The following is a 23,179-nucleotide window of genomic DNA, read 5'->3' on the forward strand; positions in this document are numbered from 1 at the left end:
TTCCGCCCCCACAAAGGGCGAAAATCTGTGGCATCCACAATTTCGACGATACGAGAAAACTAAAAACGCAGAATCGTAGAAGATGACTATATCTTCTAGAGTGCAAAATCTGAACCAGATCGTATAATTATTATAACCAGAATCAAGAAAACAATTTCATTCTTTCTCGCTCTGTCTCTCTCTAACACACAGGTTTCATGGTCGGTTTTGCCAATTGCAAAATATGATTTCAAGGATAAAAGCCAGAGCAACCAAATTTGGTATCCACACTCCTGTGATATCGGACCTTGACCGTTTCGTGTCCAAATTTCGCCACACCCCCTTCCGCCCCCGCAAAGGACGAAAATCTGGGGCATCCACAAATCTCAGAGACTATTAAGGCTAGAGTAACCAAATTTGGTATCCGCACTTCTGTTAGATCTCACTATAAAACGTATATCTCAGAATTTCGTCCCACCAACTTCCGCCCCCACAAAGGACGAAAATCTGTTGCATCCACAATATTGCACATTCGAGAAAACTAAAAACGCAGAATCATAGATAACGACCATATTTATCAGATTGCTGAATCTGGACCAGATCATCTGATTATCTAAAAATTATCTAATTTTTATAGCCAAAAGGAACAAATCAATTTGCACTGGCTACGCAGCGCCCGACGTCACGCTCAGACTGATTTTCTGTCTCTCTGGCACGCACTCTTTGTCGTGTCGTTTAATATTAGCAGCGTCTGCCGGAGGAGAGCCATACTGACTTAGTATCGGGTATAACTGTTGAGTTGCGGTGTCCGCAGCAACTCACAACGTTCCCCCTCGTTTTTATTTGTGTCAAAGCAATTTTCGTGCATGGCTCAAGAGCAGAGACTGAAAATCGAATCAGGCCCGGGCCCAGGCCCAGGCCCAGGCCCAGGCCAAAGACCCTACGGAGGAGATCCAAGCGATCCCCAATCGGGTTTCGACAGTAGCCAGTAGCCGGCAAGCAGGAAGCCAGACTTATTCACCTTTTGGCCACTTTGCGGCTCATAATTATTAATTTTTATACACACTCGTACATGTGTGTGCTGTGTGTCCGTCTGATATATCATCTTCGCGTCTGGCGTCCGAGAAATTTTCGTGCTATAAAGTTAATTTGTGAAATTTTCAGTTGTTATACCCGATACTCAAAATGAGTATTGGGGTATATTAGATTTGTGGTAAAAGTGGATGTGTGTAACGTCCAGAAGGAATCGTTTCCGACCCCATAAAGTATATATATTCTTGATCAGCATCAATAGCCGAGTCGATTGAGCCATGTCTGTCTGTCCGTCTGTCCGTCCGTCCGTCTGTCCGTCTGTCCGTCCCCTTCAGCGCCTAGTGCTCAAAGACTATAAGAGCGAGAGCAACGATGTTTTGGATCCAGACTTCTGTGATATGTCACTGCTACAAGAATTTCAAAACTTTGCCCCGCCCACTTCCGCCCCCACAAAGGGCGAAAATCTGTGGCATCCACAATTTTAAAGATATGAGAAAACCAAAAACATAGAATTGTAGAGAATGACCATATCTTTAAGACTGCGGAATCTGAATTGGATCGTATTATTTTTATAGCCAGCATCAAGAAAACAATTTCATTTTTTCTCGCCCTGTCTCTCTCTAACACACACGTAGCATAGGCGGTTTTGCTTAGAGTAAAACATTAGCGCCTAGATCTCAGAGACTACAAAAGCTAGAGCAACCAAATTTGGTATCCACACTCCTAATATATCGGACCGAGACGAGTTTGTTTCAAAATTTCGCCACACTTCCTTCCGCCCCCGCAAAGGACGAAAATCTGGGGATATTCAAAAATCTCAGAGACTATTAGGGCTAGAGTAACCAAATTTGGTATCCGCACTCCTGTTAGATCTTACTATAAAACGTGTATCTCAAAATTTCGCCCCACCCCCTTCCGCCCACACAAAAGACGAAAATCTGTTGCATCCACAATATGGCACATTCGAGAAAACTAAAAACGCAGAATCATAGATAATGACCATATCTATCAGATTGCTGAATCTGGATCAGATCAGATCATTTTTATAGCCAATAGGAACAAATCAATTTGCAGTGGCTACGCAGCGCCCGACGTCACGCTCAGACTGATTTTCTGTCTCTCTCGCACGCACTCTTTGTCGTGTCGTTTAATATTAGCAGCGTCTGCCGGAGGAGAGCCATACTGACTTAGTATCGGGTATAACTGTAGAGTTGCGGTGTCCGCAGCAACTCACAACGTTCCCCCTCGTTTTATTTTATTTTGTGTCTGTTATGAATTAAAATTTTTATACCCGATACTCAAAATGAGTATTGGGGTATATTAGATTTGTGGTTAAAGTGGATGTGTGTAACGTCCAGAAGGAATCGTTTCCGACCTCATAAAGTATATATATTCTTGATCAGCATCAATAGCCGAGTCGATTGAGCCATGTCTGTCTGTCCGTCTGTCCGTCTGTCCGTCCGTCCGTCTGTCCGTCTGTCCGTCCCCTTCAGCGCCTAGTGCTCAAAGACTATAAGAGCGAGAGCAACGATGTTTTGGATCCAGATTTCTGTGATATGTCACTGCTACAAGAATATTTCAAAACTTTGCCCCGCCCATTTCCGCCCCCACAAAGGGCGAAAATCTGTGGCATCCACAATTTTTAAGATATGAGAAAACCAAAAACGTAGAATTGTAGAGAATGACCATATCTTTAAGACTGCGGAATCTGAATTGGATCGTATTATTTTTATAGCCAGCATCAAGAAAACAATTTCATTTTTTCTCGCCCTGTCTCTCTCTAACACACACGTAGCATAGGCGGCTTTGCTTAGAGTAAAACATTAGCGCCTAGATCTCAGAGACTACAAAAGCTAGAGCAACCAAATTTGGTATCCACACTCCTAATATATCGGACCGAGACGAGGTTGTTTCAAAATTTCGCCACACCCCCTTCCGCCCCCGCAAAGGACGAAAATCTGGGGATATTCAAAAATCTCAGAGACTATTAAGGCTAGAGTAACCAAATTTGGTATCCGCACTCCTATTAGATCTTACTATAAAACGTGTATCTCAGAATTTCGCCCCACCCCCTTCCGCCCACACAAAAGACGAAAATCTGTTGCATCCACAATATGGCACATTCGAGAAAACTAAAAGCGCAGAATCATAGATAATGACCATATTTAACAGATTATTGAATCTGGATCAGATCAGATCATTTTTATAGCCAATAGGAACAAATCAATTTGCAGTGGCTACGCAGCGCCCGACGTCACGCTCAGACTGATTTTCTGTCTCTCTCGCACGCACTCTTTGTCGTGTCGTTTAATATTAGCGGCGTCTGCCGGAGGAGAGCCATACTGACTTAGTATCGGGTATAACTGTAGAGTTGCGGTGTCCGCAGCAACTCACAACGTTCCCCCTCGTTTTATTTTATTTTGTGTCTGTTATGAATTAAAATTTTTATACCCGATACTCAAAATGAGTATTGGGGTATATTAGATTTGTGGTAAAAGTGGATGTGTGTAACGTCCAGAAGGAATCGTTTCCGACCTCATAAAGTATATATATTCTTGATCAGCATCAATAGCCGAGTCGATTGAGCCATGTCTGTCTGTCCGTCTGTCCGTCCGTCCGTCTGTCCGTCTGTCCGTCCCCTTCAGCGCCTAGTGCTCAAAGACTATAAGAGCGAGAGCAACGATGTTTTGGATCCAGATTTCTGTGATATGTCACTGCTACAAGAATATTTCAAAACTTTGCCCCGCCCACTTCCGCCCCCACAAAGGGCGAAAATCTGTGGCATCCACAATTTTTAAGATATGAGAAAACCAAAAACGTAGAATTGTAGAGAATGACCATATCTTTAAGACTGCGGAATCTGAATTGGATCGTATTATTTTTATAGCCAGCATCAAGAAAACAATTTCATTTTTTCTCGCCCTGTCTCTCTCTAACACACACGTAGCATAGGCGGCTTTGCTTAGAGTAAAACATTAGCGCCTAGATCTCAGAGACTACAAAAGCTAGAGCAACCAAATTTGGTATCCACACTCCTAATATATCGGACCGAGACGAGTTTGTTTCAAAATTTCGCCACACCCCCTTCCGCCCCCGCAAAGGACGAAAATCTGGGGATATTCAAAAATCTCAGAGACTATTAAGGCTAGAGTAACCAAATTTGGTATCCGCACTCCTATTAGATCTTACTATAGAACGTGTATCTCAGAATTTCGCCCCACCCCCTTCCGCCCCCACAAAGAACGAAAATCTGTTGCATCCACAATATTGCACATTCGAGAAAACTAAAAACGCAGAATCATAGACAATGACCATATCTATCAGATTGCTGAATCTCGATTAGATCGAATCATTTTTGTAGCCAAAAGGAACAAATCAATTTGCAGTGGCTACGCAGCGCCCGACGTCACGCTCAGACTGATTTTCTGTCTCTCTCGCACGCACTCTTTGTCGTGTCGTTTAATATTAGCGGCGTCTGCCGGAGGAGAGCCATACTAACTTAGTATCGGGTATAACTGCGGTTAACTAGAGTTGTGGTGTCCGCAGCAGCTCACAACGTTCCCCCTCGTTATAAATGTGGCTGTTGCTCTGTTGCTCTGATTTATGCAACAGTGGCTGACCCAAAATGTTCCAACTACAAAAGCATATATTGTGTATAATAGCATGATTACCTTTATATATAGTATACGGCAGAGGAATGCAGGTTGTCTCTGGGCGTTTGTTTGGTTTTCCTTATGTTTATTTATGATCCACCATCCGCAATCGGCTCTTTCAGCTCTTTTATCTCTTTTGTGCATTCGAAATTGAAATTTGTTCGCTTGGGTTTGCATTTCATTTGGTTAAATTGCTAATTGGTTTGTCCGTGAGCTAAGGGAGTTGATTAAAAATTGTTTACCAGAAGGTACTCCCAAGAAGCACCAGCTTCCTCGTCCTCATCCTCTACCATTATCATATTCTCCTCTCCTCTGGTTTTCTTGGATTTCTTTGGGTTGTTTTCCCTGAAGAACGTGCAAAAAGAGGCAAGCCGCAAAAGGCCACAGAGTGCAGGGCAGGGCAGGGGGTAGGGCTCGGATCGATGCATATTTGTGGTCTTTGTTTTCTTTGTTGGGGAATTCGTCATGCGATCGAGAACAACAAAGCAATATGCGGCTGCTTAGTTAACGCTTTGTCCAGAGATCAGAGGAGGACCCCAGAGGAGACCCAAGAAGAGGACGGACCAGAGCCAGACCCTGGCCTGGACAGTGTCGGCCTTGAGGCCACGTATGAAAGCAAAAGCAAAAGCCCAAGCACAAGTACAAGCCGGACGCATAATAATGGCCGGTGCCGTGGCTTATGGATCTGGCTGAAAGCAGGGAACAATCATTGATTGCATTTCATTTGACTGTCCTGCTGTTCTCGCCGCAGCTCATTTGCATTTGTGGGAATCAATCACCGGGACACAGACAATGTCTAGACTCTAGACACGAACGCGGGTCTCATCGAATCACCGGAGAGTTATTAAACCCCTTGCGAATAGTCGTACACGAGTAATGCAATGCCAAGTGCATGTGATCATGATCATCATCATCTCTCGATGTGTTATAAAACATGCAACGGGCAATAATGATTGAGCACAAGGCAGACAACGACTCGTACTGGTTGACAATCAAACGCGAACGGGGGACGGACAGCCAACAGCCAACAGACTACAGCTGACCATGGCCGAATCCGAATGGCCATAGAAATAAATATAGAAATAGATGCACTGCTCGTTTTGCATTTCAATTGTGGCCCAGAGATCGGTTGGAGGGGGCATTCACGCAAGTCAGTGCCAAAAAAAGTGCCCAATAAAAATCATACATTTTAATCCACTTTTTCGTCTATGGTTTTGTTTCTGAAACGAAAGTGAAAGCATTTAATATGCATAATGCACACATTTCTTTCGTCTTTCTCCTGTTTTCATTTCATTTGATTTCATTTCGGTCTGAGTTTATTTCACTTTTTTATTTCCCTCCAAAGTGCGACGACGCTGCCGCACATTTCAATGACAATTTCTAAAAGCCTTTTCAATTGAGATTCCCATTCGAAATGGAGCGAACGGCAATCACTATTTTTGGTGTCAATTTGAGTTCTATCATAAAACTAAATTGCTTTTTAAGTTTTCTGTTTCCCATAATGACCTGTCAGCCTCAGAGTCGTCCGAGTTCGCGTACGAGTCCGAGGCCCAGTGCCATTGCTGTGGGTGTCGCTAATTGAATTTCCACTCAGCTCCACTCCACTCTGCTCCACGCTGTTCGGGACTCTTAACGGCACTTTATGGAGGGGAGCAAATGTCGCAAATGTGATCTACACGTAGACCCATAAAAATCTTTCCAAAAAATTTAAATATTGATGAAGCAGCAGGCGACCAAACGACCAAAACGACCGTACGACCGTACGACCGAGGGAGTTCTCATTGCGCAACACAGCATTTGAATGCATATATGCACATATGCAAACTAAAGATTTTCGAGTCTTTTATTCGGCGAGGGCCTCCTTCTTTTTCCAAAGAATAATTGCAGGCACGTAATTTAGCCACGAAGTTCATTGACAGCGACAGTCACTGCGTCCGCCGCAGCCGACACGCCCGATTGCGTTGCGTTGCGGTTATCGACTTGGCCATTAGGCTTTGGCCAATAGTCACACAGAAAGGGAGGGAGACAGAGAGAACTTTCCCATGGCAAAAGCCAAAGACGCAATATCAGGCGAAAGCCAATGCAATCGATAAGTGATTTTCACAACTTCGCGTCACAAATCCCCTTGCATTGGGGATCGACGGACTTACTATAAATATTTGTTCGTTCTGCTCGTCTAAACCTGTTCTTTACATGTTATATATGCCAAACTTCACACGTCAATAACTATTCTAGTTCACCCAAAATCTACAGCTACATTCGATTGAAATAGCCGTAGTATAGTCATATATTCACAACCCCTTTACCACAATAGGATACCCTCGCAAAATCAAATATATTTAATGCATAATGAAGTATATTCCCAGCACTGGCTCCTACTCCGCATACCACAAAGAAACGCTTTCAATTTCCAAGTTTATGAGCATTTCATTGGCCAAAAAACCTTCCCAGGCCAATGAGAAATTGTTGCGTTTAAAAGTACATACAAACACCACAATATATGTAAAAAATGTTAATTGCATTACATTTTAGCCACTAAAAAACCAAGAAAAACGAGGGGGAACGTTGTGAGTTGCTGCGGACACAGCAAATCTACAGTTATACCCGATACTAAGTCAGTATGGCTCTCCTCCGGCAGACGCTGCTAATATTAAACGACACGACAAAGAGTGCGTGCGAGAGAGACAGAAAATCAGTCTGAGCGTGACGTCGGGCGCTGCGTAGCCCGTGCAAATTGATTTGTTCCTTTTGGCTATAAAAATGATCTGATCTGGTCCAGATTCAGCAATCTGATATATATGGTCGTTATCTATGATTCTGCGTTTTTAGTTCTTTCGAATGTGCAATATTGTGGATGCAACAGATTTTCGTCCTTTGTGTGGGCGGAAGGGGGTGGGGCGAAATTTTGAGATACACGTTTTATAGTAAGATCTAATAGGATTGCGGATACCAAATTTGGTTACTCTAGCCTTAATAGTCTCTGAGATTTGTTGATGCCCCAGATTTTCGTCCTTTACGTGGGCGGAAGGGGGTGTGGCGAAATTTTGAAACAAACTCGTCTCGGTCCGATATATTAGGAGTGTAGATACCAAATTTGGTTGCTCTAGCTTTTGTAGTCTCTGAGATCTAGGCGCTAATGTTTTACTCTAAGCAAAGCCGCCTATGCTACGTGTGTGTTAGAGAGAGACAGGGCGAGAAAAAATGAAATTGTTTTCTTGATGCTGGCTATAAAAATAATACGATCCAATTCAGATTCCGCAGTCTTAAAGATATGGTCATTCTCTACAATTCTACGTTTTTGGTTTTCTCCTATCTTTAAAATTGTGGATGCCACAGATTTTCGCCCTTTGTGGGGGCGGAAATGGGCGGGGCAAAGTTTTGAAATATTCTTGTAGCAGTGACATATCACAGAAATCTGGATCCAAAACATCGTTGCTCTCGCTCTTATAGTCTTTGAGCACTAGGCGCTGAAGGGGACGGACAGACGGACAGACGGACGGACGGACAGACGGACAGACAGACATGGCTCAATCGACTCGGATATTGATGCTGATCAAGAATATATATACTTTATGAGGTCGGAAACGATTCCTTCTGGACGTTACACACATCCACTTTAACCACAAATCTAATATACCCCAATACTCATTTTGAGTATCGGGTATAAAAATTTTAATTCATAACAGACACATCGCAGCCACGCAAATCATTAAGAAACGAGGGGGAACGTTGTGAGTTGCTGCGGACACCGCAACTCTACAGTTATACCCGATACTAAGTTAGTATGGCTCTCCTCCGGCAGACGCCGCTAATATTAACCGACGCGACAAAGAGTGCGTGCGAGAGAGACAGAAAATCAGTCTGAGCGTGACGTCGGGCGCTGCGTAGCCACTGCAAATTGATTTGTTCCTATTGGCTATAAAAATGATCTGATCTGATCCAGATTCAGCAATCATTATCTATGATTCTGCGTTTTTAGTTTTCTCGAATCTGCAATATTGTGGATGCAACAGATTTTCGTCCTTTGTGTGGGCGGAAGAAAGTGTGGCGAAATTTTGAGATATACGTTTTATAGTGAGATCTAATAGTTAGTTAATAATAGTTAATAGTCTCTGAGATTTGTGGATGCCCCAGATTTTCGTCCTTTGCGGGGCGGAAGGGGGTGTGGCGAAATTTTGACACAAAACGGTCAAGGTCCGATATCACAGGAGTGTGGATACCAAATGTTTGTACTCAGAGCGTTTTCCGCATTAATGTTAATTCACGGATGCGGGTGTGTTAGTTTTTTCTGCAAACGAATCAAAGTCTATACAAGAAAGAGAAAAATCGATCGATCCAGTTGAGTATTAGGGAATAAATATTTATTACAAATCTTAGTGCTTGAGTACTGAGCATAAGAGAGAGAATACAGTGGTGAATTTAGTACAATAATGGTGAGTAAATACAAAAAGTGAGCGTAGGCTCTCTATTTTACGAGGGTCATTTGAATACTTGTTCCTTAAAGGAGTTTGACCGAACATCCCGGCCCCGTTGAAAGGACTGCTTTCAAACCTCCGGAAGAATTGCCAACTTGTGTATTGGCCTGCAACATGTTCCATTTGCAGTGCGGAGGTGCACCACCCGTACAAGTCCATCCTTCCCAAGCACAGTAGCCTGCACTCGGCCTAGTTTCCAGCGTAGCGGTGGCAGGTTGTCCTCATGGATGATGACCAACGTGCCCTCGGTGAGGTTCGTTCAGGGTGCTGTCCACTTCGTGCGCGATCGCAATTCGTTGACATAGTCAGCAGACCATTGCTCCCAAAACCGTTGCTTGACGGCCGTAATCGCATCGTAGCGGTCCATACTTGACAGCTTGATATTCTCGAGGGACCTTTCAGGTAGTGATCACAATGATTCGCCAACCAAGAGATGACCAGCCGTGAGAGTGCTATAGACATTTGGGTCTGACGAAAGCGGCGATAGCGGGCGCGGGTTGAGGATCGATTCTATCTCGACGACCAGGTGAACCTGGTGTTGGCCAGCGTACGATTTAACAGCCCCTTTGCACTCTTGACTGCCGCTTCCCAAAGGCCTCCGAAATGAGGTGCCCTGGGGGGAATAAAATGGAAATTAATAAAGTCAGATGCGCAAAATTTATAGATTTCATCTTGGGTCTGCTTTAAAAACATAAACTTTTTTAGTTCCTGCAGTTGATTCGATGCCCCTACAAAGTTAGTGGCATTATCGCAGAAGATGTCTGTCGGCAGCTTGCGACGACCTCCCATCCGTTTCAATGCGTTTAAGAACGCCTTTGTTGACAAATCAGAGACTACTTCGATGTGAACGGCCTTGGTGAGACGAACACGGCTATGTATGCTTTTGTAGGTCCTTTTCCTCGAATGCGTAGATATGTGTTGATGGGTCCACAAAAGTCAACTCCACAGCGTTCAAAGGGTCGAGCCGGAGCGAGTCGCGTAGGCGGTAATGAGCCCATGAGTTGTTGTAGCAGCTTCGGTCTGTAGCGAACGCAGTGTACACAGGAGCGAACAATTCTACGTGCCAAGTCTCTGGCGTAAACGATCCAATACTCCAAACGAATGAGAGCGACTAGGGCTTTAGGTCCAGCGTGATAGTTCCGAAGATGCAAATGGCGAATATAGTTCCATACAAATTTGGACTGACTAGGCAGCAGCAACGGATGTTTTTGACCGTCTTGTAGGGGTGAGTATTCCAAACGTCCACCAACCTTGATAAGTTCGAATCCGTTCACGACTTCTAAAAAGGGAGTAAGAAACTTTAAGCTGCTTTTTAATGGTTTTTGCTTCTGAAGTAAACGGATGTCCTCTACAAAATGAGTTTGTTGAATGTTCCAAATAAGGCAATGTGAAGCAAAACGAAGTTCATCTGGCGTCGGTGAGGTTGTGGTAAACGTCGATTGCTTCCGACATCTCCTTATGAACCTAATCATCCAAGCAATGAGACGCAGACTGTGAGTGTACGAGCTGATATTATCGACGATGTTGAGGATATGATTTGTCTCGTGTACGGCAGCAAACAAACTTTTCCGATTCTCCGAGTTAACCACGTCCATGTCAATATCAAGTTTTCCACCAGTGGCGGGCCAGTTTAGTGAATCTTCGACTAGAAACGTAGGACCCGAAAACCATGGAGACTTAATCAACTCGCTCACGTTACAGCCTCGCGACAGAATATCAGCAGGGTTTTGATGTGTTGGCACATAGCGCCATTTTCCATCAGACGTTAAATCCTGAATATCGGACACTCGATTTCCAACAAAGGTCGATAAGGTGACTGAGTGTTGTTGCAACCAATGCAATACGAGCTGTGAGTCGCTCCAAAAATAAGATGTGATAGTGTGTTTACTGAATATGGCCTTGACTTTGTTATACAACTGAGAAAGTAGATGTGCGCCGCATAGTTAAAGCTTCGGAAGAGACTGTTTCTTCACTGGTGCTACTCTAGACTTAGAAGTGAACAATTTCACTGTGACCTGTCCAAGCGAATTCTCCGTGCGCACATAAACACAGCAGCCGTATGCCCGAATCGATGCGTCGCAAAATCCATGTATTTGAATGCTCCTAGTATCAGGCTGCAAACAAAAACGAGGTACCGCTAGTGACGACAGTGAATTCAGCGATTCCAAACACTTGCTCCATGCGTGGCTTAAATTCTGGGGGACAGACTCGTCCCAGTCGAGTTTCAAAAGCCACAACTCCTGAAGAATGATCTTAGAGACAATGACTAACGGTGATAGCAGACCGATTGGATCGAATAGCGACGACGCAGTAGACAAAATTGTTCGTTTTGTGGTAGTGGGATAGACTTCCTTTGGATTAAATGTGAAACTAAATGCATCTCTTCGTTGATGCCAAGTTAAGCCGAGTGTGCTGCTGACTGAGTTTTCTGAAATGTTTAATTCCTTGGTAGATTCGTCTTCCATCACGCCTGGATGATTTGAATGCCACTTGCATAATGGAAACTGACCACGAGCGAGAGTTGATGTGATTTCAGTTTTTAGTTTGAAGAGTGTATCTATATCATCAGCCCCACACAAAAGGTCATCAACATAAAATGCAGTTTTAACAGCAGCAGCCCCTAATGGCCATGCATCCTTACAATCCTCAGCCAAGTAATGCAAACTACGAGTTGCGAGAAATGGGGCAGACGCAGTCCCATATGTCACTGTATTGAGTTGGTAGGTTTGAAGATCCGTATTTGGAGATGCTCGCCACAAAATGTACTGGAATTTTCTATCCTTCTCACTCACAAGTACCTGCCTGTACATTTTTGTGACGTCGGCTGTGATGCCGAACCTATGCATGCGGAACCGCAGCAATTGCAAGTACAACTCATCCTGAATGGTAGGGCCGACTAAAAGTAGATCGTTAAGTGACCTTTGAGATGTTGTACGGCAAGAGGCGTCAAAGACAACTCTGAGTTTCGTCGAGGTACTGCTTGGTTTCAGAACGAAATGGTGGGGTATATAATAATGCGGTTCTTCCAAGTTAGGATTCAGTACGAGGGACATATGGCCGAGACTTTCATATTCCTGCATGAACGAGATATAGTGCGAGCGAATTTCCGGTAGACGAGCGGGACGTCTCTCAATGGCAAAAAATCGAGTTCGAGCTGTATCGAAGGAACTTCCAAGACAACTTGGATCTTCTTGAAATAGCAAGCGAACGACAATCCGCCCACTGACATCCTGATGTGTTGTGTCCCTGAAATGGTCCTCACAGCGACGATGATTTGGGAGCATTCTAGCGCTTGGATCGACAAATGAGTCCACTTTCCATAATTGCTGCAAATTCTTGTCGATCGACTCTTCTACAGTCGCCAAGCACAATGGTGGCTGTCTGCTATATTGCCGCTGGTACCTCCCAGCAACAACCCAACCAAAAAGAGTCTTCTGCAAAGTGGGAAGATTTGGACCAATGCGAATCTGGCCAACAGCTAGAGCTCCATAGAAGGCTTCGGTCCCCAGTAACAAATCAATACGTTTAGTCCTATAGAACGATTCGTCAGCCAATGGAGTGTTAGCTGGTAGGTTCCAATTCGATATGTCGATCTCACTATCTGGCTGGTAGGCAATATGGGATGTGATTCCAAGCTGGAGAGTGAGCTGATAGCCGGAAGTACGTGACTTAATAGAGGTAGTCGTACGAGCCTTCAAACTAGTAAGGGAGTCTCCTATACTGCGAATTCCAATGTGGTGTTTTTCACGACGAAGGCGAAGCTTTTGTGCAAAGGTTTCGGTTACAAAATTAACCTGAGAGCATGAATCAAGCAACGCTCTACCGAGTTTGTATTCACCTGTGGCATCCTTTACCAAAACCATAGCTGTTGCCAACAAAATTTGATCATCTGCTGCGATCTCCATATGAGAATGTGAAGCAGCTTGATGAGCTGTTTGCCAGGAGGGTTGCGCTGGTTGGAGTACCGGTTCAGTAGTTGAAGATTGTCCTGCTGATGATTGGGGTGGCTTTTGCGGCTGAGAGTGATGCAAAGATGAATGATAATTCCGATTACAGGATCGGCAACGATGAGTCGATGAACATTGCGCCACTCTATGACCATTTCCAAGACAATTGATGCAGAGACCGAGGCGTTTTGCATTGTCGTACCGTTGGTTGCTGTTCATAGCCTTGAACTGAGGGCAATTAGAGATCTTATGGCCAGAACTAGAACAAAGTGTACAAGACGGATTAGTGATAGCAAACGACGAGTTTATTTGGTGATTAGAATGACGATTTGATTTATTGGATTCAGCCTTTCGTCTTTCGTCTGCTTGCTGCGTTTTTTTGTTGTTGTTATTTTTGGAAGCTCTAGTTCTGTGTCAGCGTAATTACACTACACAACAAAATGACGACGCTCGAAGACTTAAAACGCCAACGGAGCAATATAAAACGAAATATAACTCGGATCAAATCTGTGGTAGATGCTAAATCGGAAACCCCGATATGCAATGATGAGCTTCGCTATCGGTTGAACATCTTAGAAACGTATTTCAAGAATGTTTTAAATGTCCAAGCTAATATTGAAGACCTTAGTCCGAATGATGAAGGACGGTCAGATTTAGAGGATACATACATAGCAATCAAGCTAGCCATAAGGGAAAAAATGGGAGGAGATCTGAACGCCAGCATTGTTGCGCCGGACTACCACCCACCGCCAGTGAAGTCATCATTACCAAGGTTGTCGCTACCCACTTTCGACGGAACATATGCAAGCTATAAGAATTTCATTCACTCGTTCGAGCAAATTGTTGTGCGTGAGTCTGGATTGTCTAATATAGAAAAGTTTAATTATTTGCTGACCTGCCTCACGGGGCCGGCATTAGATACAATTCAGGCATTCCAGGTTACAAGCGAAAACTATCCGAAGGCCCTAGCAAAACTCAAAGGCCGTTTTGATAATCCTACTCTTATATTTTTAGAAGGTATTGAGGCATTGTTTGCACTACAACCTGTGGAAAGGTCAAACAGTCAGCAGCTTCACAGCCTAGTGGATAAGGCATCCGCTATATTAAGCTCGCTGGAGTCCATCGGCAAACCTGAGAACATTGTTCACGCTATGGTTATATATATTATAATGGAAAAGTGTGATCAGCAAACTCGGAACAAGTGGAAGGAATCGCAGGACTACAAAACTTTGCAAACCTGGCTAGCATGCACACAGCTTTTGGAACGCCACTGTCAGTTTCTCCATTCGTCTAGCAGCAGCAGCTAGAGCAAAAGCAAAAGTTCCAGCAGCGGCAACGAAAGTAAAACGAAAGTGAAGCGGTGGAATTCCAATAGAAAGAATGCGTTGATCGATGGACCAAAGCAGGTAGCTACAAAGCGAACGAACCGAGAATGCAAGCGCCGTTGAATGCGTTGTGGGTGACAAGCGAATGATAAAATTAAGCGAGAACGGCGAGAGCAAGGCGAGGACAACGATCCCGCGATCTAGACGAACAATTCTGATACGGTTTTCGGAACTTTCGATTGCAGCTGCGAGACGAGCGAATGTTGTAATTGTTGCCTTTGTAGATTGCGATTAGTTTAATTGTTCACAGAAGAATTAACATAACACACATGCCCCGTTTTCCGCATTAATGTTAATTCACGGATGGGGGTGTGTTAGTTTTTTCTGCAAACGAATCAAAGTCTATACAAGAAAGAGAAAAATCGATCGATCCAGTTGAGTATTAGGGAATAACTATTTATTACAAATCTTAGTGCTTGAGTACTGAGCATAAGAGAGAGAATACAGTGGTGAATTACAATAATTACAATAATAATGAAGTACAATAATGGTGAGTAAATACAAAAAGTGAGCGTAGGCTCTCTATTTTACGAGGATCATTTGAATACTTGTTCCTTAAAGGAGTTTGACCGAACACCAAATTTGGTTGCACTGGCTCTTATAGGTTCTGAGATCCTTGAACTCATATTTTGCAATTGGCAAAACCGACCATGAAACCTGTGTGTTAGAGAGAGACAGAGCGAGAAAGAATGAAATTGTTTTCTTGATTCTGGATATAATAATTATACGATCTGGTTCAGATTTTGCACTCTAAAAGATATATATATCTTCAACGATTCTGCGTTTTTGGTTTTCTCGTATCGTCGAAATTGTGGATGCCACAGATTTTCGCCCTTTGTGGGGGCGGAAGTGGGCGGGGCAAAGTTTTGAAATTTTCTTGTAGCAGTGACATATCACGGAAATCTGGATCCAAAACATCGTTGCTCTAGCTCTTATAGTCTTTGAGCACTAGGCGCTGAAGCGGACGGACAGACGGACAGACGGACGGACGGACAGACGGACGGACGGACAGACGGACAGACAGACATGGCTCAATCGACTCGGCTATTGATGCTGATCAAGAATATATATACTTTATGGGGTCGGAAACGATTCCTTCTGGACGTTACACACATCCACTTTTACCACAAATCTAATATACCCCAATACTCATTTTGAGTATCGGGTATAAAAATCAAAGTTCCATCGAAGGTCGAACTAATTTCATGGATCTGATCTGCTGCGGGTTGGGTGTAACACAAGATCTATCGCAATCGTACGAAATTCTTGTCGCTGCTTTGATATTGTAAATGTTTATTGATTATTTCTTTCAGTTTCTGTTTATGCCGTTGCTCTGGGGTTCGAAAACCCAAAACATTTTTACTCTTAGACAGCAAATTCCTGACGCAATTCGAGCGAAGCCTCAATAAAAAAAGACCGATTCGGCATTGCAGAATAATATTAAAGTTTTTTTGTTTAATTGGGGCTCGTTTTGTCTCGGCAAAGATATACCCTATACAAAAGATGGGTATGCAAGGCAAACTTGAGGCCAAGGAAAGTGTAGAAGACACTTTTCTCTGTTTATCTACCAATTTTCGCTAAGATTGTATGTTATTTGAGGGTTATTCTTGCATTCGTTTGGGCTATTCCCATATAAACTTCACTTATTTGAGTTGCACATCAGTCAGCTGCTGTCCATCCGACAGGTGAGTTTGCCCTCCTTTCTTGTTCTCCCTGCTCTTTCAGCACTCGATATTCTTTGTTGTTTTAATTGTAACTTTTCGGCCCGGCCGTCTTGCTCTTGTTCTTCACTGCAAGTGTTACTCGTCAGGCCAGCTGATCGATATATCAGCTGCCGACCAGTGCACTGCAGCGGAACCAATGAGCCACCGGCAGAGGGCGTGCTCATGCTGATCTAGGGTTATCTACTCCTACATCTGCTACACCTACATGTAGCATAGATTATGTTCCCCCACCAGAGGACGCCACTGTATTAAGGTGGCTACACAGTGCCAAAATTAAGTTTTTGGACACGGTACTATTGGTGATATGGGACGTACTAGGAGGCAGTCGTACTAAAGGTAGTGGAACCTAATAATAGTAACCACCACGGCGAGCCGCTGCCTGTCGCAGGAGGCGACAAAACACGGCATCAAGGCCGAAACCAGTACAGCCTTGATTATAAAACTGGAAACACCGGCACGGAAAGACGTTGTTGGGCTGACGGCGTCAGTATTCTAGAACTTCAGTAAGCGGAGTGAAATCCTGCTGAAATAGCTTCTAGGCTAATGATGAGGCCGCCCCCGTCCCGTTAAAAACTGGCAGTTCTCCTAGGTACGCTTCCTGATTCGTCGCCATGAAGTTGGTGGTGCAGGCTCGGTTGAGTAACGCTCCCGACTAGCGCGGATCCGGCTCTGAACTCTTGACCCCGTGAAGGCGAGTCAACCCTTGAAGTGGTTTGAAAGAGTAACGTATAAAAAAAAGGTATAAATACTGGGATCCACAAGAGGGAACATTTGGAAAAGTACCAAGAAGGGATATTGGTCTCCCTATGTTACTCAACTTTGCCGCCTCAATTCAAGTTAAAAGGTAAACGAAGGAGAGCGGTTTTTTTCTGTTTTTTGAGTTGAAACTTGTAAAATAATTACGGCGTCAATTCGAAAATGGAGGATTCTCAAGTTTAACGCTGTACTGGGGGTCTCAGACTGTGCAGATCTAGCCTCGGTCTCTTGGAAGAAAAACTGTTGGCGAAGACAGACGTGCTATTTTTGTCCAGTCCAAGTATAAAGAAAAAAAAAGAGGAATAAAAAGCGGGAAAAGATCTTAACAGCTGAATACAGCAAAAAGAAAGAAATATTGTGCGTTTATAAAGTAAAAGTGTGTTAAGTGCCAATCTCAATTGGTATGTATTTCAGCGTCGCTAATATACACCACATACACTCGTGGCGTAGGGTAGTGCTTTTTTTTATTGTAGGAAATTAATTTTTCAGATTGGCGGTTAGTACCGGCTTAAACTTCGGGCAATCGTTTGGGTACCTGTCTGAACCCCAATACGAAAGCTCGCAACAACAATTTCCCCGATATTAGGGCCTCCGCCCGCGGCAAGGGACTTATGCTCCTCGCCCAACTACAGCTCCGTACCAAAAATTCCCAGCGCTAGGCCGAGCAGCACAAAGCGGGAGGCGTAAAAGATCGGCTCATCAGTCGCTTTGCGGGCGCGAGCCACTTATGTGTCACGGACCCGCGATATATTGTCACGCGATACCCGCGTCCAATTCTGCGGAAATTATTAAAGCTATGTAAACGGTCAGCCAATTGCTACCCGAAATATAGATCTGGGTCTCGACCTATTTTCGTTTCCCCATACGAAGTGCCGAGGAGTGCCCAGATGTGAAGCCGGCGGCAACGACTGTCGTTTTTTTTTTATATCCATCAGTGTAACCGCTGATTCCTATTTTTATGCTATAGTGTCATTAGTGTAATTAGCTTAGTAAATTTCTTTTGGTTGTGTTTGTAAATTCTGTTCGGAAGAAATAGCAAGTGGAATGTGTGACAGGGCGAAAATGAACAACGGTTAAACGGCAGAGGAGAGCGTGAGTTTTTTTTTTGTAAAAGTATTTCTCCAGCTTTCGTTTTAGGAACGTTGCCGCAGTCCATGGAGGCGCTTTCATCGCTTTTTCAACGCATTTATTAAAACAAATCAAAGGAAGGCCGTAAGTGATCCCAAAACATAAAGATAAAATATTGGAGTTTGTTTGTTATGAGCAACTATTTATTGCATGACCGAAAAAAAAAACCTCACGTAGTCAGGGGCTTCGTCGCTTAAGAGAGGCTGTGCGCTCTCCCTTATGCCCTGCTGGCAACCATAAGCGCTTACGCCGCGCATAAGAACCAGCCCTCTTAAGAACAAGGCACAAAAGGGAAGATGCGAGGCTGGTCGCTCTGACGTTCTTTTATGCTTTCTACTTGCGGTTGCTTTCGCTAATGCACTTGAATAACTGACCTGCCATAACGATCGCGGCGCACAGTTTTTACATTCCCTTTTGCATATTTATTTATTATTATTATCTATTTGCCTAACATAAAAGCTGGAGATATGTACCCTTCCCTTCTTTCAATTTGTAAGTTAAATTTCAATCTAAAGTGTATTATTAAGAGTTAATCATTTATTAGTTTACTAGTGCGATGCATGTGCTATTGCTCAATATAAAATATAGGATTTAACATGAATCGGGGCTAGAGTTCTATATGCGGGGACCATGCTGGGCAAAGGAGGGTAATGGGGTTGGATAGGAGGCTGTAAGAGCCTTCTTTATGGGATCACCGGATGAACCGGGAGCGGTGATCATGGTAGGGTGGGCATGAGTGGTCACAACAACACCGTTGCACGACTTGTATGTGTTTTTTTTTTTTTTTTTTTTTTTTTTTTTTTTTTGTGTGACTACAGGAAAGCTTCATGCCGACTCAGCCGAAGCCGAAGTGAGGGACTCTAACCGCTCTAAAACCAACCACACCTATCCCGGATCCCGGCGGTACTGTCGCGAGATATTACTTCGCCGGGGGGAGATGCCCGTAGGGCTCTTCTCTTAATAATCTCCTTTATCCTTTATCTCCTTGCATTGCGTGCTCTTTCTTCGCGACGCAGTTTGGTAGCCATAGTTACGGCCATGAATCTAATCGAGGCCCAGTTTCCTTCCGACTCCAGCAGGCATTCTGCCAGGTTTGACACCGCTGGCATTCTTCCAAGCTTGTTGCTTAGATCCTCTCGTTCTTGCCGAAATCTTGGACATTCGAAGAAGCAGTGCTCTGCGTCTTCGATGACCCCTGCGCAGACCACGCAGAAGGGGTCGTCCTCGTGCTTAAACCTATGCAGGTAGGCTTTAAAGCAACCGTGTCCTGTCAGCAGTTGTGTCAGGTGATACTCCACTTGTCCATGGCTACGGTTCAGCCAACTCTTCAGGTCTGGGATTAGCCTATGGGTCCATCGCCCTTTGCTGCTGTTATCCCACGAATCTTGCCATTGCAGGATTGTGCGCTGCCTTAAGGCACCTCTGGTGTCCTGGTCCGTAGTCCCCAGGGTTCGCTGTGCCCTGATTCCTGCGGCTTCTCTTGCCAGCAGATGGATGGGAATCATTCCTGCGACCACAAGTGCGGCGTCTTGGGATACCGTTCTGAATGCGCAACACACCCTCAGGGCACACAGCCTCTGGACTGCGTTGCATTCTCGGGCATATGTTTTATGCTTCATTGCATCAACCCATATTGGTGCAGCGTACATTAGCGTTGAGCCAACTACGCTCGCTAGTAGCTTTCGCCTTGGCTGTTTCGGGCCTCCGGTGTTGGCCATGATGCGGGATAGGGCCACTGCCGTCTTTCCTGCCTTGCTGCTTGCATACGCCATGTGATGCTTGAAGCTGAGTCTGTGGTCAATCATGACCCCCAGGTACTTCAGGCTTGGACTGGAGCTAATAGTGCAGTCTCCTACTCGGATCGTGACCGTCTCCACTACTTTCCTGCTGCTTATGAGCACCGCCTCCGTTTTGTGGGTGGCTAATGAGAGATCCCTCCCTGATAGCCATGTTCTGGCTCTCTCTACCGCGTCGTTGCAGATTTCTTCCGCCGCTTCTTTCTGTTTTGCCACTACGACTATTGCTATGTCGTCGGCAAAGCCTATCACCGTAGCGCCCATTGGCATATCCATCTTGAGGATTCCATCATACATGATGTTCCACAGCAGCGGGCCGAGGACCGATCCTTGGGGAACTCCTCCAGTGATTTGGTGCTCACGTGTCCCTTTATCCGTCTCATATATGAGCACTCGGTCTCTTAGGTAGTCCGCGATGATATTCTGCAGATACGGCGGTATTTGAAAGTTTCTCAATTCTTCTAGTATGTGGTCCCAATTGGCAGAGTTGAATGCATTTTGGACATCGAGTGTTGCCACTATGCAATACTCTTTGGTCCCGTACATCCATCGGGTGCCATCGATAGCTCGCTTTGCTATCTCACATACCTCGCCGATTGCGTCCACCGTGGACCTGCCTTTGCGAAACCCGTGCTGTCTCGGTGAGAGCTGACGCGTTACTGCCTTCTCCAGCCTGGTGTGGATTATGCGCTCGAGGATCTTACCCACTGTGTCGAGCATGCAGAGTGGTCTATAGGATGATGGCTCCTCGGTCGGCTTGTTCCCCTTGGGTAAGAGGACTAGCCGCTGTCGCTTCCATGGTCTGGGGAAGGTCCCTTCGGACATGCACGCATTGAATAAATCCACGTACATTTGTGGATTGGTCTCAATAGCCGTGCGGAGAACGGCATTTGGGACCCCATCAGGTCCTGGTGCTTTGCCGTTCTTGATCCGTTGTAGAGCTTCGAGGACTTCTGCTCCCGTGGTGGCTTCTATTTCAGGTGGCGGTATTCTATCCATCACCCTCTGGGCTGCCACTTTCTCTGGAAATAGGGTTTCTACTATGTTAACCAGCAGATCTGCACACATTGGCGGCGGGGGACTGAACACTCGCAGTCTCTTCATTACCAGCCTGTATGCGTAGCCCCAAGGGTTCGCATCTGCGTCATCGCAGAGCTTTTCGAAGCATTTGCGCTTGGCATCCTTGATCTGCCTTTTCAAGTAGCGTCTGCTTTCCTTATATTCTCCTTGGAGCCTCTCGAATTCCGGGGAACCTCTCGAACGCTGGTATAGTCGTCTTTTCCGCTGGCACTCCTGCCTGGCGCTACCTATTGCAGCGTTCCACCAATACGTTGGCCTGCGGTTGTTCAGGCTTCTTCTTTTCCTTAGCATGGAGGCATCACATGCTTCCAGCGTATGTATAGCCAGTTGGCGTGCTCTCTCGTCAGCCGTACCGTTGGTCTCGTAGTCCTCAAACATGGCCCGGACCATATCCGGCTCTAGCGTTTCGGTCTTATAACCGATCTGCTTACCAATGAACGGGGTAGGTGCGCCCGTTTCCTGGATTTCACATATGAGGGCTTGGTGGTCACTCCCGGTGTATAAGCCACTAACTTCCCACGTTGTCCTGCGGCTGAGGCTGCTGCTCACGAACGTAAGGTCTATTATAGACCCCGTTCCAGCTCTGCCGAACGTCTGCTGTGTGCCTGTGTTCAGCAGTACGGCATCCAACGTCGCAAAGCATTCTAAGAGCGCCTGTCCCCTTGGGTTCGTTCTCGGGCATCCCCACTCCGTCGCCCAAGCGTTGAAATCGCCGGCTATGAGCGTAGGGTGTTTCTCCCGCGCATCTTCAGCAATCCTTTCCAGTGCCTGCGTCGCCTGCTGTAGGCTGAGGCTCGGGGCAGGTAGCAGCTATATATGTGCACTCCATTTATCCGGGCTCTGGCGAATCCGTCTCCGACGTATGTTTGCAGTAGTTGCTGTGTGGGACTCGCACAGCTCCATATCGCTGCCTTCTTGCTCGAGTCAGCAATCCACTCTCCCGAGTTGCGATTCCGGTATTGCTCGCTTATGACTGCTACATCAATACGGTGCTCCCTTATGGTCTGGTCCAGCAGCTGCTGTGCCATCTCGCAGTGGTTGAGGTTTAGTTGGATGATTTTCATCTATCCTTCATTTGCTGCATCGCCTTTTGGTACTGCGGGCACCTCGAACTCGTCGTTTGGTGCTTCGGGTCCTTCACCCGGTGGCGCTTGCAAAGAATGCAACTTGGTTCGTCTTTGCAATCTTTGGCCTGGTGGTCGGCTCCTGCGCAATTGTAGCAGCACTTCGTGAAGTCTTGGCTGCTCTTACAATTAGGCGCGATGTGGCCAAATTCCATGCACTTGTAGCATCTTCGGGGAGTTGACTTGGGTCGTATTCTGCAATACCCCCACCCCAGGCGAATTCTTCCTTTCTCCAGGAGGGGCTTTGCTATAGCCGGTGGAACTTTCAGAGTCAGGGTCTGCGTGCTCCTATAGGCTGGTCTGATGGAGGTGGCTGCGGCCTCGCAGATTTCCACCCCTGCCTGCGCTTTGAGTTCCGCTAGGACTTCCTCTTGGGTGGACACTTCGTCTATGTCCCTTACCTCCAAGATGACAGTTTCGGTAAGACTCCTTACTTCAACCGTGCTTCCTAGCGCTTCCTTGACTGCTGCCTGCATCTCGTGGGTTCTCGGGTCCGCCGATTTTTCCAGCAACAGCAACAGCTCTCCTTTTGCCGTGCGTCGCACCCCTTGCACCGATTGCCCTAGCTTTTTAAGACTTAGCTCTGTCTTGACCTTCCTTAGAATGTCTGCATATGAGACAGTGCTGGTGGCGGTGATGACTATTGCATCGCTGCGTGGCGGTCTTGGTCGTTGCTGCTGCTTTGGCTTTGGCCTTTGCCTAGCTACGACCTTCACCCACCCCACATCTCGATCCTTTGGGGCGTCCTCCGGTCCCTTGCGAGCTACGGCGTCCTTCATTTGGCCTTCCTGCGGCTTCTTCTCCGTTTTTTTTGACTTTTTGGGTCCATGTTTTGGCTTCTTCGGCCTTGGGGACGGGGACGGGGACGGGTGGGTGGTGTTCCTGGGCTCTGGCCGTGCCCTCTTTCCCGCCCTCTCCGTCACTGCCGGCTGTGTAACCTTGGCTACAGCCTGCTCCGCAGAGATCGCCTGCCAGCACGATTCCAACTCTCGCTGCAGATATTCGATCTCATCCACCAGATCCCTCATTGGGTTCGTGATGGACCTCTTTGGGAGCACCATCAGCTTCCTCAACTCTCTGGCCTTTTGGCCCAAGCTCGC

At 45.7% G+C, this 23,179-nt stretch overlaps 2 protein-coding genes and 1 long non-coding RNA gene across 4 annotated transcripts in view; 1 reads left to right on the forward strand and 2 right to left on the reverse strand.

Moving 5' to 3' along the window:
• LOC117190671 (protein Shroom-like) overlaps nt 1–23,179 on the reverse strand; it is an 86,372-nt gene that overhangs the window by 24,572 nt on the left and 38,621 nt on the right. The gene's annotated exons all lie outside the window — the stretch shown is intronic.
• On the reverse strand, nt 11,060–13,049 carry LOC117190672. Its single transcript, XM_033395738.1, has 2 exons — nt 12,978–13,049; nt 11,060–12,900 (listed from the first exon to the last, which is right to left on the reverse strand). The coding sequence occupies exons 1-2, from the start codon at nt 12,984–12,986 to the stop codon at nt 11,083–11,085; spliced, it is 1,827 nt and encodes a 608-aa protein (XP_033251629.1). The 5' UTR covers nt 12,987–13,049; the 3' UTR covers nt 11,060–11,082.
• On the forward strand, nt 18,127–18,500 carry LOC117190679. Its single transcript, XR_004473794.1, has 2 exons — nt 18,127–18,163; nt 18,257–18,500. It is a non-coding gene; the product is annotated as an uncharacterized LOC117190679 (long non-coding RNA).

This window comes from Drosophila miranda (assembly GCF_003369915.1).
Source record: "Drosophila miranda strain MSH22 chromosome Y unlocalized genomic scaffold, D.miranda_PacBio2.1 Contig_Y1_pilon, whole genome shotgun sequence".
Classification (NCBI taxonomy): Eukaryota; Metazoa; Arthropoda; class Insecta; order Diptera; family Drosophilidae; genus Drosophila; species Drosophila miranda.